We start from the raw sequence: 15,488 nt of genomic DNA, 5'->3' as shown, positions 1-15,488 counted from the left end.
AGAAGAGAGAGGAAAAGGAGCAAAAAGAATATTTGAAGATTGGACAAACACCTCCCAAATTTGATGAAAAACATTACATATTCAAGAACCTCAATAAACTCCAAGTAGGATAAACTGAAAGAGATCCATACCTACACACACATAGTCAAACTGTCAAATGATAAAGACAAAGAGAGAATCTTGAAAGTAGCAAGATAATATGACTTATCAAGTACAGAGATCCTCAATAAAATAAACTGCTGACTTCTCATTAGAAATCATAGAGGCCAGAAGTTAATTGGAGGGCATATTCAAGATACTGAAAGAAAAAGATACTGAACCAAGAACTCTATATCTGGCAAAACTGTCTTTCAAAACTGAGGGAGAGGGCCACTTGGGTGGCTTGGTCGGTTAAGCATCTGCCTTTGGTTCAGGTCATGATCCTGGAGTCCCAGGATTGAGCCCAGCATTGGGCTCCCTGCTCAGGGGGAGTCTGCTTCTCCCTTTCCCTCTGTCTCTCCCCTGACTCGTGCTTGCTCTTCTCTCTCTCTCCCTCAGTCTCGCTCAAATAAATAAATAAAATCTTAAAAAAAAAAAAAAAAAAAACCACTGAGGGAGAAACTAAGGCATTCTCAGATACAGAAGAACGGAGGGAATTCATCACTAGCAAACTTGACTCTCAAAAATCATGAAGGGAGTCCTTCATACTGAAAGGAAAAGAAACTAGATGGTAACTTGAATCCACACGAGATATTCAGAGCACTGGTAAAGATAATACATAGTGAACTATAAAAGACAGTACAATGGTATTTTTGTTTGTGATTCTTTTCTATCTAATTTAAAATACAACTTCAGGGGCACCTGGGTGACAGTCATTTGAGCGTCAGACTCTTGGTTTTGGCTCAGGTCACAATCTCATTGTTGTGAGATCAAGTTCTGTGTCAAATTCTGGGCTCAGTCTGGAGTCGGCTTGAGATTCTCTCCCCTCCCTTCTGTCCCTCCCATTCATGTTCTCGCTCTCTCTCTCTCTAAAATAAATAAATGTCTTTTAAAATTTTTTAAAAAATACAACTTCATAAGACAAAAGATATAAAATGGTTAATGGGCTTATATAAAGATATAATTTGTGTGTGTATTTATATGCCTGTGTATATATGTATGTTTATGGCACAGAATACTAGTGCAAAGGAGGGGGAGGAAAAGGAATGTATTGCAGGAAAGTTTCTGGTTTACTATTGAAGTTTTCAAGTTAATATTAATCTGAATTACATTATTGTAAGTTAAGTTACTAAGTATAATTCTCAAGACAATGACTGAGAAAATAACTCCCCCAAAATACAGTAAAAGAAATGAAAAGAGAATTAAAACAATGCACTAGAAAAAATCTGTAAAGCATGATAGAAGGCAGTAATAGAGGAACAAACCATATGGCATATAGAAAATAAAGTTAGTGGCAGATGTAAATCCTACCTATCTGTAATCATATTAAAGGTAAATGCATTAAACTTTCCTATTAAAAGGCAGAGATTGGCACAATGTGTGTGTGTGTGTGTGTGTGTGTAGGGGCATGACCCTCCTGTATGTTATTTAAAAGATGCACACTTTAAATTAAAAGACACAAATAGGTTGAAAATAAACAGATGGAAAAGATACACCATGCAAACAGTAACCAAGTAACCAAAGGAGAGTTGGAATGGCTATACTAATATCTTATAAAATAGACTTTAAGACAAAAATTGTTGGCTGGACACAAAAAGGGTTATTTTTTAATGATAACAGTGTTAGTGTATTAGGAAGATCTAATAATCATATATACACCTAAAGACAGAGCCCCAAAACATATGAACCAAAACCTGACAGAATTGAAGGTAAATATACGCAATTTAATAATAGTAGGAGGAGATTTACATAACCCTTTTCCAATTGGCTAAAACAACTCAGAGGAAGATCATCAAGGAAACAGAAGACTTGAGCAACACTATACAATGACTAGACTTAAGAGACATCTGTAGAACACTCCACTCAACAATGGGATACATACTCTCCCTAAGTGAACATGAAACATTCTCTAGAAAAAAAAAATCAGAGGCCATAACAAACCTCACTACATTTAAAAGGATTGAAATTATACAATATATGCTCTCCAAAAACACTGAAATGAAAATAGAAAGCAATAACAGAAGGAAATTTGGGGAATTCACAAATGTGGAAATTAAATGACACATTCTTAAAATAACCAGTGGATCAAAGTGAATGCAATGAGTGAAAATGACACAAAATCTATAAAAAACATAAAGGATGCAAGTAAGTCAGTGTTCAGAGCAAAATATGTAGTTGCAGATGCCTAAAGGAGAAAGGTCTCAAATAACCCAAATTTCCAGTTTAAGAAACTAGAAAAAGGAAAACAAATCAAACCCAAAGCAAATAGAAAGGAAGGGAATGAAGATTAGAGTAGAAATAAAGAAAGTAGAGAATAGAAAAACAACAGAGAGAAAAATCAATGAAACCAAAGTTGGTCCTTTTGAAAACATCAACAAAATTACCAAATCTTTCATTAAAATGACTAAGGAAAAAAAGAAGTTTCGAATTACTAAAATCAGGAATGAAAGAGGGGGCATCACTACTGACCTTACAGAAATTAAAAAGCATCATCGGGGACACTACAAACAACTGTATGCCAAAGAAATAGATAGCTTAGATGAAATGGACAAAGCTCTAGTATGGCATAAATTACCAAAACCAACTCAGGAGGAAATAGACAATCTGAATGGACCTATAGCAAGTAAAGAAATTAAGTTAAATTAAAAGTTTCCCACAGGGGCAAAAAAAAGCCCAATCTTTACATAGTTTCACTGGTATGTTCCACTAAACATTGAGCATATTAATATGAATCCTTTACAAAGTTTTCCCCAAAAAAGTAAAGAGAGAGAACATTTCCCAACTAATTCTACAAGGCCAATATTGCTTTCATACCAACCCTAGACAAAGGCATAGGAAAAATACAGATCAATATCCCTTATGAGCATAGATGCAAAAGACCTCAACAACTAACAAACCAAATCCAGAAGTATGTAAAAAGCATTATACACTATGACCAAGTGAGATTTATCCTAGGAATGCAATGTTGATTCAACATACTAAAATCAATCAATATAATACACCGTTGTAATAAAATAAAAGCCCCAAACCACATAACCATCTTAACAGCCACAGAAGTAACGTTTGAGAAATTATGGCACTATTTCATCCTAAAACACAGTCCAAAAATTAGGAATAGGGAACTTTCTCAATCTGATAGAGGGAATCTATAAAAACTCCACAGGTACCATCATGCTAACACATTTCATATGAAATTTTCTTTACATGTTGAAATGAAAATGCCTATTGGGTTAAGTAAAATATATTATTGATACTTATTTTACCTATTTTTAATGTGGCTCCTAGCAAATTTTAAATTTTATAATTTAAATTATAAATTTAAATTTATAAAATAAAATAAATACAAATAAATATAAATAAAATATAAATTTAAATTATAAATATAAATATAAATCACATTTGTGGAATGAATTTTATGTTCTGCACCCTGGGCCTCCAGGGTCTGGTAGATCTGGGCCCTATTCCCTGTCCTGTAAGTCTGGTTGATAGAGAGGGGAGGGTGGAGCATGGAGACTGACTAAGTGGACTGGAGAAGAAGATGGGGGTGAGGGGTGGGGGTGGGGCAGATAAAGAGCCCTTATGAATGCAGTCTTGCTGTGAGAGCAGGGGGCTTTGTTTTATTCACAGCTGTATCCTTAGTGCTTAGGATAGTACTGGGAACAGAAAATTGGTAATAAAATAATATAAAATAAAGATTGGTAACTAAAAAAAAAGATTCAGTAAGAGAGTGGTGTTTATTAGTGAATGGTTCTTTATTCAGCACCATACTTGGTGCCATGGGTTCATAGATTCTAGCAGACAAAAACGTGGTTTCGTGAGATCATACATGGCACCTGATAATCCCCCAACCGTGCGATGGGTATACGAGATGGGACAGAGGACTAAGGGGTACTAGAAAGTGGTAGCTGGAGTTTGACAAAGTTAGTTTGTTGTTGCCTGTTTGATTGTACAAGGCAAAATCTTTGCCTAGTGATTTTTTTTTTTTTCATATCTAGGGAGCACGTATTTGAAGGGCGCCCTTTATGTAAAAATCACCCAATTTCCAAATATTGGCACCTAAATTCAAATTTTTTCAAATGTGCAAATCAAACAAAACCCTTCTGTGGCTTGAGTTTGGCCCAGGAGCCTCCTGAATATTTCCCTGGTGAAGTGAAAGCATAATTCCCTTGACTTCTTAGCCATCACAGCAAAGAACTTAATGTGAGGTACAGGAAGCCTTCTCAGACCTGCTCTTCTTTGTTGTGTCCCCTATCTTAAGGTCTCAAATTCCATGTATTTCTTCTTCTTAGTAGCTGTTACATTTGGAGTCTACCTTTGTATGATTGTTGACTCAGTATCTGTTTCTTCCAGGGAACATCCAAAAGTTCCTCATGGGAACAGGCCGGGTCCGCTTTGCTAATCAATAGTTAAAAACTGAAGGAGTGAAGTAGGCAGGAGAGATTAATTTTAAGATCCATTCTGTTGTTAAAGAGGTAAAACAACCTGAGAATAGCATCTCGCTTGGAATTCTGTGTTGAAATATTCAATACAACTGCAGGTTATTGTATTGGCACAACTGAGAAAAGATGTTTTTTTCCCCATACTACGTAGACATTTCAGCATTATCTACACTATTACATCTCAAAGTGTATTTCAGAGAACCCTGGCATTTGCAGCAGAACACATTAATGTCAGTATTTATTTGTACTTAGTAATTCCAAAGTTTACAGTTTGACATTTTAGGCTATAGTTAATCCTCTGGATTTAGTGCTCTTCCTGAGAAAAATGGAAACACTGCTTCCCTTTGTATTGTTAAGAATATATATTTTAGACTTTTAGTATTTATAAATTTTAATCATTTTAACCGCTGGAAGAATGAGAAAGCTGAAGGAGAGCTGGCGAGAATCGCTAGAACTAGAACTTTCTATTGAAAAAAAGGAAACAAAAAAATCAATAATGATTCACCAAGTTCAAGCTGAAAGGTTTACTAGAGTACTGAAGTAAAACCACAGGTGTATTGCTGAAGGAGAGAGGTCGCTTTTTCCATGCCTTGACATAATAGAGACAGTGAAGCTGAAATAGTGAGAAACAGCAGGGCGAAGGAGGGAAAACCACAACCTGTTTTAGTTTTGTGGAAAAGTTTTAACAGTGCTAAACTTTATCCTTCACATTTTTATACGTTGCAGAAAGGAAAGTCTTAAAAGACTCCTAAAATTTAATCTGTATATGTCCATTTCTATAACATTCTCAAAATCACGAAACTGTAGAGATGGAGAACAGATTAGCAGTTGCCAGGGTTGGAGTTGGGGCACAGGGTTCTATGAGCTTTCATCTAGTGCATCCTGAAGCTCTGTGTCTGTGAGCTTAAACATTTAGAATGATTTCCTCTTTAGCAAAAGAGGAAATCACATCCTTTAAAAAAAAAAAATTACTTATTTAATTCCTGTCTAACTAACATTCATATATTAGTTTCAGGTGTATGATCCAGTGATTCCACAGTCCACCACTCAGTGCTCATCACGACGAGGGCACTCTTGATGGCTTTCACCTGTTTCACCCATCCCCCTCCACCAACCACCTTCCCCTCTGGGAACGACCAGTCCTCTACAGTCAAGAGTCTGTTTTACTGTTTGTTTCTTTTTTTCTTTTTTTTGTATGTTTTGTTTCTTAAATTCCAAATAGGAGTGAAATTCTATGGAACAGTATGGAGCTCCTCAAAAAAATTAAAACCAGAATTGCCATATGATCCAGTAATTCCACTACTGGGTATTTACTGAAAGAAATGAAAACACTAACTTGAAGAGATATGTGCACTCCTATGTTTACTGCAGCATCATTTACAATAGCCAAGATAGGGAAGCACCCCATGTGTCCGTCAATAGCTGAATGGATATAGAAGAGGTGGTGTGTGAATACACCATGGACTATTACTCAGCCATAAAAAAGAAATGAAATCGCCATTTGCATCAACATGGATGGAGCTAGAAGCATTGATGCTAAGTACATTCAGTCAGTGGGATGACCTTCTTTATTACTATAATGTTCTAAGTCTGTTATTAACAGAGCCATTCCATCTTTCTTTTAATTAGTTTAGCATGAAAAGCATGCTAGTGTTAGCATGAAAAGCATATCTTCTTCCTTTTAATCTACTTGCACCTTTCAAGTGTTTCTGTATGCAGGCATAGAGAATTACCTTACTTTTTTAACCAGTCTGAAAATTTCTGCCTTTGAATTAAGGTGTACAGACATTTACGTTGTGTGTGCTTATTAATAGGGTTAGGTTTGAGTCCGTCATTTTGCTGTTTGTTTTCTGTTTGTCTCTTCTGTCCTTTTTAACTTCTTTCATTCCCCTTCTGCCTTTTTCTTTTAGGATTGAAATTTTTTTATGGTTCTATTTCATTTCCTATATTGTCGTATTAGTGACAGCATTTTTTCTTAATTTTGTGGCCACTTTGGGGTTTATTGCACACGTATATCAATCCCATCTACCTTCAGGTGATGTCACGCCATTCCACAGATGGCAGAAGAAACTCACACAGTAAGATGAAACATACAGTAGTATGCTTTCCTTTCCCCTGTCCTGGCCTTCATGATATCTTCTCATGTATTTTATTTATATGTATGTTGTAAACCCCACACTAACTTGCTATTTTTTTTTTTAAAGATTTTATTTGTTTATTTGACAGACAGAGATCACCAGTAGACAGAGAGGCAGGCAGAGAGAGAGAGAGAGGGAAGCAGGCTCCCTGCTGAGCAGAGAGCCCGATGCGGGACTCGATCCCAGGACGCTGAGATCATGACCTGAGCCGAAGGCAGTGGCTTAACCCACTGAGCCACCCAGGCGCCTTTTTGTTTATAGTCAGTGATCTTTTTTTAAAAAAATGTTTTATTTATTTATTTGACAGAGAGATCACAAGTAGTCAGAAAGGCAGGCAGAGAGAGAGAGAGAGGGAAGCAGGCTCCCTGCTGAGCAGAGAGCCCGATGCGGGACTTGATCCCATGACCCTGAGATCAAGACCTGAGCCGAAGGCAGCGGCTTAACCCACTGAGTCACCCTGGTGCCCTAGTCAGTGATCTTTAAAGAGATTTAAGTAATAGAAAAAAATTGTTATTGATTTACCCCTGTAGTCACCATTACCAGTGCTTCTCGTTTCTTTGTTTAAATTCTTATTTTCATCTGGTAGCCTATTCCTTCTGCCAGGACTTCCTTTAGCATTCCTGGCAGTGTGGGTCTGTTGGTGGTTATTGCTTTCAGCTCCTGCATGTCTGAAAAAGTCTATTTATCACCTTTATTTTTTCAAGGGTAATTTCTCTGGGATCATCATGTTTTCTTTCAGTACTTTACAGATGTCTTCTGGCTTGCATTGTTTCCAATGAAGAAACTTGCTGTGATTCTTAGTTTTGTTCCTCTGTACATAGTATATCTTCTTTAACTCTGTCTGCTTTTAAGATCTGTCTCTTTATTACTGGCTTTGAAGTATTGATCGTGATATATAGTTTATTCCTATTTCCTGTGTTTTGGCTTTATTGAACTTCTTGGATGTGTAGGTTTATTGTTTTCATCAGATTTGAAAATATTTGGCTATAATTTCTTCAAATATTTTTTCCGTTCCCACATCCTCTCTTTCAGACACATGTATTAGGATGCTTGAAGTTGTCCCACAGTTCACTAATGTCTATTTATTTTTCATTCTTTTTTCTCTGTGTTTTCATTTCACATAGTTTCTATTGCTATGTCTTCAGTTCATTAATCTTTTCTTCTGCCATTAATCCCATCTAGTGTATTTTTCATTTCAACTTGGGTCTTTTGAGAAAACTTGTGTGTCTCTACTTAATTTTTTGTGCATGAGGAATACTGTCCTTATGCTCCTGCCTGTTCATTTGAACATCTGTGTCTAATATCAGGACCCCTCTCTCAATAATTAGGTTCTTCATTTTTCTCATTTCGGGCCATATTTTTCTGCTTCTTTGAATGCCCAGTAATATTTGCTTAGATGCCAGACATTGTGAATTTTATCTTTTCGGCCAAGGAATATTTTTGTATTCCTTGTATATAATCTTGAGCTTCATTCTGAGGCCCAGTGAAGGTACTCAGAAAGAGTTTGATCCTTTTAGGTCTTGCTTTTTTTTTTTTTTTTTAAGATTGTATTTATATATTTGACAGGCAGAGATTACAGGTAGGCAGAGAGGCAGGCAAGAGACAGGAAGAAGCAGGCTCCCAGCCAGGCAGAGAGCCCGATGTGGGACTCCATCCCAGGACTCTGGGATCATGACCTCAGCCAAAGACAGAGCCTTTAACCCACCCAGGTGGGTTAAAGGTGAGCCACCCAGGTGCCCCTAGGTCTTGCTTTTTAAATAAAATTAATTTCTTGGTACCACAGCTGCATTCAGGCTAGGGTTCTTTGTTCCCTGCTGCTGAGGCAAGACCCTTTTATGTCCTTGGAATCAAGAGGCTTCCCCGTCTGTCTGGAGTTCCAAGCCCTGCATGAACGTGAGGTACTCTCCCCTCTCATCTCCTAGCCTTTGGGTAGTTTCATCACCTGCATGTACTGCAGTTCTCGGTTCGATACTCAGGCAGTGTCCTTTGCACAGCTCTAGGGTTTTCTTTCTCTGTACCTCTCTCCTTGCACTGCGCCCAGTGAACCTGCAGCCCCACCTTGTCAATGCAGGGTGTCTGCCAGCCTCCCCCTGGGGCAGGTGGAAACTCCTCACGGCAATACGCGGGGGCATTCGTAGGGGTCACCTTAATTGTCGCCTATCTCTCAGGGATCACTATGCTGTACGACTCAATGCCCCGTGTCGTGAATATAATAGTTTCCTATGTTTTGTTGTTGTTGTTGTTGTCATTGATGGTTTTAAGTGGGAGGATAAATAAAGTTCTTGGTATTCCATTTAGTTGCGATTGGAAATCTCAAAATTGGGGTTTATATTTTCTTTTGCTTATTTAATATTCCTCTTATTTGAAGAAGAAAGTTGTATTTTAACCATTTATGTGTAAGCCGATTTCTAATCATGCTTGCTGTATTCAAGTTTATGAAGATCTGAAGTGGGGTGAAGGGGCGGCACAGAAAATAAACACAATGAAGTGCCACTGCTTATCCCAAAGCTCTCTGATTTACTCTTTGGTAGGTTGTTGATCTGCTGGATTATGAGATCCCTTTGTTCCTTTTGGAGAGAGTCACCAAATGCGTTCTATGAATGTGCATTCAAAATGTATGGAAGATGTTATAAATCAAATGGTCATGGTCTTTGTGTTTTGATCTACACCATTAAAACTTCGACAGTAAAATATTATAGAGGAAACATAATGAGAGAACTTACTTCAGTAGATATTAAAATGTATTTTAAAGCTATAATAATCAAAATATTAAAGTAGTAATGCTAATATTGACAAAGACTAGTAGACCAAAATAGAATTTCCATAGGCAGACTTATAAATGTAGTTTAAACATTTAGCATAAAGGAGCTATTTCAGGCATGCGTTATTCAGAAGATAATGTTGGTACAACCGGACAATTCACTGAAAAAAAGAAAAGTTGGATCTCCTCTCCATACCTTAAACCCAGCTATATTTCAGATAGATTAAAAAGATAACAACGGGGGTGCCTGGGTGGCTCAGTGGGTTAGGTCTCTGCCTTCGGTTCGGGTCATGATCCCAGCGTCCTGGGATCGAGCCCCATATCGGGCTCTCTGCTCAGCAGGGAGCCTGCTTCCTCCTCTCTCTCTGCCTGCCTCTCTGCCTGCTTGTGATCTCTGTCTGTCAAATAAATAAATAAAATCTTAAAAAAAAAAAAAAGATAACAACGTTGTTGGGAGAAAATGTAAGTGATTCATATAGGCTTGAGGGAGAGAGGGCCTTTTTAAGTATGACACAGAGGATACAACCAAATTGGAGTTAGAGAGTTTACAAAGAAAAATCATTCAAACAGAAGGAAAAAAGAGAGAGAGAGAGAATAAGGTAAATAAGGTGAGCAAGAAAGCAAATGTCTTTTAATTTAACAAATTCATTATTTCTTTTCAGAATATTTAAAAGATGCTTCAAAGAAGATGAAAAGTGGACTTATATTTGTAAAATTGGTGAACCCGTGTTCAGGTAAGCTTTCCTCCCCCCTTCTCTTCCGATTACAGTAACTCTAGTATTTTTTAAACATTGCGCATAAAAAGTGTATATACTTATTTACCTTTGTATGTTTGTTCTTCCTTAATAGGTTTTAAAAGTAAGTTGGCATTGCTGGGTGACAACAGCGAGCTTGGCCTAAATTTTGTTTATTTCTTCTTTTAATTTAAATCCATAGAACTATTCACTCATCAGAAATGCATACAAGATAGAAAGTGGTGTGTTTGGCTTCTCTCTGAAAACAGACTGTTTTTCTTTAGCTTTCTTAAGCCAATTCTTCTTAAATAGTTGTCCAATATTAATGTCCACTTATATTCATTTTATGCTGTGAAATAAACAGCCAGAGTAAAAAAGAAAAAATAGAGTTTTTAGTTGACATGCCAAGATTTTGAGTGTTTTCATTTTTAGTGGTACTTTCCTTATTTTGTTCTAACCAAAAGGTGGTATATTTGTTCCAATTCAAACAATTTTTTATATTTTTTATATTAAAAGCATTGTATACAGATACATATTTTATTGCAACTAACTTCATTTTAACTTTATATTCAATGCATTTTGTTTCCTAATTTTTAGGCAAAAATATTAAAACATACTATAAAATATAGTAATTCTGATATTTATCTCTATGTGGGGGTTTTTTGTTAATTTATTTCACAAGGTTTATGTCATAGGGTTGTTATTAATTTTGTAAGATTATGTGTAGACATCTGATACTTAGCAAATTAGAACATTGTGCTGGCAGGTACAATATTGAAATAGCAAAAGCAAGAGAAATTTATTGGGTAGAGCCTTGTTACTGTTGTTGATGGAAAGACATAAATAGAAGCCACAAAAAAGGCAAAAAGTCCTGGCTTCTTCCAGTTTCCTTTTCTTCAAAGTGGAATTGAATTTGAATTGAAAATTCCTATTATCTTTAACTTCTAATTTTTTTTCTAATTTTTTTTCACATTTTTTCTAGAGAAGTCTTAGGTAGCAATAAAGGTTGTAAAGCATTTAATGAAAGTAAAGGTATACAAAAAAGTCAGGCTTCTTGTAAAATTTGTGTTTTATCTACATGTCCGTAAACAACAGAGGAACAAATGTTTGCATTTACTACCTTGACGGTGGAAAAATAAAGGCTAACATGTGCTGAGCATTTACTATTTTAGGAACTTTACATGTGTTCTGCCTTTCTAATCCTTACAAAACCCTGTGAGGTACGTTCCCTATTGCTTCCATTTTACAGATATGGAAACAGAGGCACAAAAAGGTTTGTACAACTTCCTCAAAGGCACACCCCCAACATGTGGTCCACATAGATTCAAACTCAGGGTCCTTGATAGTGCTGTGTTTAGAAAAAAATGTCATGCATCAAAGGGCCCTTGCCTTTCTCACTTAGTGCTGGCCCTTGGGGTCTATCTTGGGCGCTCTGGTGACAGGACCCACATGCCAGCTCAGTTCATCTGGCGGAAGCGTCAGACTTGGGTAGTGTAAGAACTGGTTTCCCCTTGCAATCTAATGGAGGAGTCAATGAGAGGCTTTGTAGCAGTTAAGATGAATGATTGCGTTTTTGTTTTTTTGTTTTTTTTTTTTAATTTACTTGTTTAAGTTCAGTGAGAATTATAGAGCTGAGAAACAAGCATCTGTATATAATAGCTATAAACTTTCCTTGGAATCCGTTTGTATAGAATATATCTATGTATGTTTATGTCCATATTAGGAACATTCCTCAGAACTATTGGACAGTCTTTTGATTTTGTGTGTGTGTGAAAACTTACAAATAAAAAACAGATCTGTCTTAACAGGGGAAGGAACCATTTACTTGTTCAATATGTGTCAACAGCAGCTGTTTGAAATAAAAGTTTTCAAGGAAAAACACCATTCTTGGTTTATAAATCAATCAGTCCAGTCAGGTAAGTGACGAGTGTATATATTTCTGTTAACTAAACACATACTCTAGCTTTTCCATCCTTCATGCATTGGAGTGCAGGCCTGTCTGCCCAGTTTGGAGTCTGGTCCATGTTTTGGCCTTCCTTGGCATCAGAGCAGGATTTAATCAGGGGGAAAGGAAAGATAGTTTGAACAAGTTTAAATCAGTATCTATGTATCTTAGATAGTAGGCAAATTTAAACTAGTAACTCCACTTTGTCTCCTAAAACACAGATGCCTCCCTGGTCGGGAATTAGGTCATTTTTCTAACACGGGAGCGTACATTGTGTGGACTGGGAACTCTTTGTTCTTCTTTTAGACACTTTTGAGGATCTTCAGGTGTTAACGTCTTACTTCTGTGCACTTCTAAAATGAAATAGAATATAACAAAGATTTTTTTTAACGTGTTGTCATAAAATTACTACTGTCCCCACCCTTCACCCCCCCAATACACATACCCAACACCAAAGTTCTGATTCTTTTAATGTTCCTCTAATTTGGGGGCAGTGTTGACTCAGAAGGAGAAAGGATTCCGCATGTTCTGATGGTTCAAGGAGTCAGGGGAAGGTCGAGTCAGCGATAGTTGAGGCCATTGTACATTCCCTCTACCTGTGTTCTCATTGTTTCCTGAGAGTATTTTCTATTTCTTTGTCAGCCCTCTGCTTTCTGTTGACTATGTATGTCTCCACTTAGAGCCAATGTAAAAAGGCCACTTTATCTTTCTTCTAGGACGTTCCAGAACAAGAGTTTATTGCTGGTGATAAATTTCATATACCTATGTGCATGAAAATATTTGAAATGGCTTTCAGTTGCCAAAATACAATGGCAGACTGTGATATAGTCTGGCAGGTAGAAAGTATATATTCCCTTTTATTGTCGCTGCTATGCTTATTTTTTGGCAAAGTATGAGAGTTCTAACTTCTAACGTAATACACTTGCAGTTGGGTTTAGCTAGGTAGACGCAATAATATCCTGATGAAACTGGGAAATATTGGGAGTCAGTGATTGATCACCTCTCCTGGACTGTCTGAGTTGGTATCTGCTTTTTATGCTTTTTAATAGACCTTATTTATTTGAGTGGTTTTATGTTCATAGCAAAGGTGCCTGCTTTTTTCATCATTGTCTTCTTTTTAAACTTAGCCTTGAAGAAAGAGCTGCTTTTAAGAATAGCCACCAGGATATTGTTTTCAGACCTAAAAACCTGTTCCTAATTTCTATCACGGATGCCTCATATAAAATGAGCTTAGAACTTCTGATAGGTTGTTTTCATAAGTTTCTCTTCTACTTTAAAAAAATAATCAAGTAATATCATAATATGAAATTACTTTCTTAACTTTTTTTACTTTCTATGAATTGGAATCATATATATAATTTAGGGTTAGAATTTCTTGGTTGTATAGGTAGGTTGCTCTGTTAGGGAATCAAAGAAAGTACATATGTTTCCTGAAACCAAAATAAGTATAAAGATAAAGGAATTATTTATCGTTCCATGTGATGAAATATCTCTTCTCGTTCACCTCCATAGAAGAAGGAGTGTGTAAGAAGGAACTTAGCGAGGCTGTGATAAAGGAAGGAAGAGTGGGGACTAGGTAGGTAGTTTTCTTGTTATGCTTCTTTTCCTTCTAGCCTGAATAGTAATCTTACTACAGAGTCCCCTGTTCCTTATGTTCAGTCTTGTTAGACTTGTTTCCTCTTGCCTTTTCCTTAAGGAGGAGGACGTTAGGGTAAGGTCTGAATAGGGTGGGGTCTCAGGTGGGGAACCACCTTCTCAGCTTTGAATTATTGGCAATTCCAAGCTGTGAACCCACAGACCATAGAAGGAGCTATTCATGGAGAGAATAATATTGCTTGCCCATGGCTTCAAACGCATAGGAAATGACATTTTACTGCAGCTTTATAGATAAACTTACACATACAGGTCTCCTAATGTTTGCCTGGTTCACATTTTGTCAGTATTTCCCCCAACTTTGCCTTTTTTTTGGAGTGGTAGGAGGACCTCTGTTAAAAATGATTTTTATGGACTCTGGGAAACGAACTGAGGGTTTCAGAGGGGAGGGGGATTAGCCCGGTGGTGGGTATTAAGGAGTGCATGTATTGCAATGAGCACTGGGTGTTACATGCAAACAGTGAATCACAAAACACTACATCAAAAACTCATGATGACTAACATAACACAATAAAAACACAATAAAAAATGATTTCTAAATATTTCATATCTTCTTTATTCATTCATCCTTCAGTGGACACTTAGATTGTCCATCCCTTGGCTATTGTAAATAATGCTGCAATAAACATCAGGGCACATGTATCTTTTTGAACTAGTGTTTTTATTTTCTTTGGGTAAATACCCAGTAGTGGAATTACTGGATCATATGATATTTCTATTTTTACTTTTTTGAGGAACCTCCATACTGTTTTCCACAGTGGCTGAACCAGTTTGCATTCCTGCCAATAGTGCACAAGGGTTCCTTTTTCTCTACATCCTTGTCAACACTTGTTATTTATTATATTTTTTATTATTTTTATTTATTATTATTATTTCTTGTATTTGATTTTAGCCATTCTAACAGGTGGGAGTTGATATCTCATTGTGGTTTTGATTTTTGCATTTCCCTGATGATGAGTAATGTTGGGCACCTTTTCATGGGTCTGTTGGTCATGTATGTCTTCTCTGGAAAAATGTCTATTCAAGTCTTTGGCCCATTTTTAATCAAATTACTTGTTTTTCTGGCATTGAGTTATATAAGTTCTTTATGTATTTTGGGTATTAACCCTTTATGGGATATATCATCTGCAAATATCTTTCTCCATTCGGTAGTTGCCTTTTCTTTTGGTTGATGGCTTCCTTCACTGCAGATCTTTTTTTTTTTTTTTTTGTATAGTTGTAGTGGTTCATTTTTGCTTTTGTTTCCCTTGCCTGAGGAGATATATACCTATATCTATCTATATGTACATATAGATACAGATATGTACATATAGTATATGTACATGCAGATATAGATATCTATGTATATCTATATATATGTACATATCTATATCTATATGTACAGATAGATAGATACACACAGACACACTTACACTTAAAATAGATTATTACTCAGCCATAAAAAGGAATGGGATCTGGCCATTTGTGACAACATGGATGGACCTAGAGGGTATAATGCTACATGAAATAGGCCAGACAGAAAAACAAATACCATATGATTTCACTCATAAATGGAATTTAAGAAACCAAACAATAAAAAAAGAAACAAATTTTTTTTAATTTTTTTTTTTTTAAGATTTTCTTTATTTGAAAGAGAGCACAAGTTGGGGAGAGAGACACACAGACTCCCCACTGATCAGG

At 36.4% G+C, this 15,488-nt stretch overlaps 1 protein-coding gene across 2 annotated transcripts in view; it reads left to right on the top strand.

Annotated features, from left to right (window-relative positions):
• RNASEH2B (ribonuclease H2 subunit B) overlaps positions 1-15,488 on the top strand; it is a 68,948-nt gene that overhangs the window by 14,635 nt on the left and 38,825 nt on the right. For both annotated transcript variants that reach the window (XM_044249672.1, XM_044249671.1), the window contains exons 2-3: positions 10,139-10,210; positions 12,019-12,126. In XM_044249672.1, coding sequence (XP_044105607.1) covers positions 10,139-10,210; positions 12,019-12,126 — 180 coding nt within the window. The remainder of the gene's footprint in view (positions 1-10,138; positions 10,211-12,018; positions 12,127-15,488) is intronic.

This window comes from Neovison vison, chromosome 5, assembly GCF_020171115.1.
Source record: "Neovison vison isolate M4711 chromosome 5, ASM_NN_V1, whole genome shotgun sequence".
Classification (NCBI taxonomy): domain Eukaryota; kingdom Metazoa; phylum Chordata; class Mammalia; order Carnivora; family Mustelidae; genus Neogale; species Neogale vison.
This window is presented reverse-complemented; position numbering and strand designations above follow the sequence as displayed.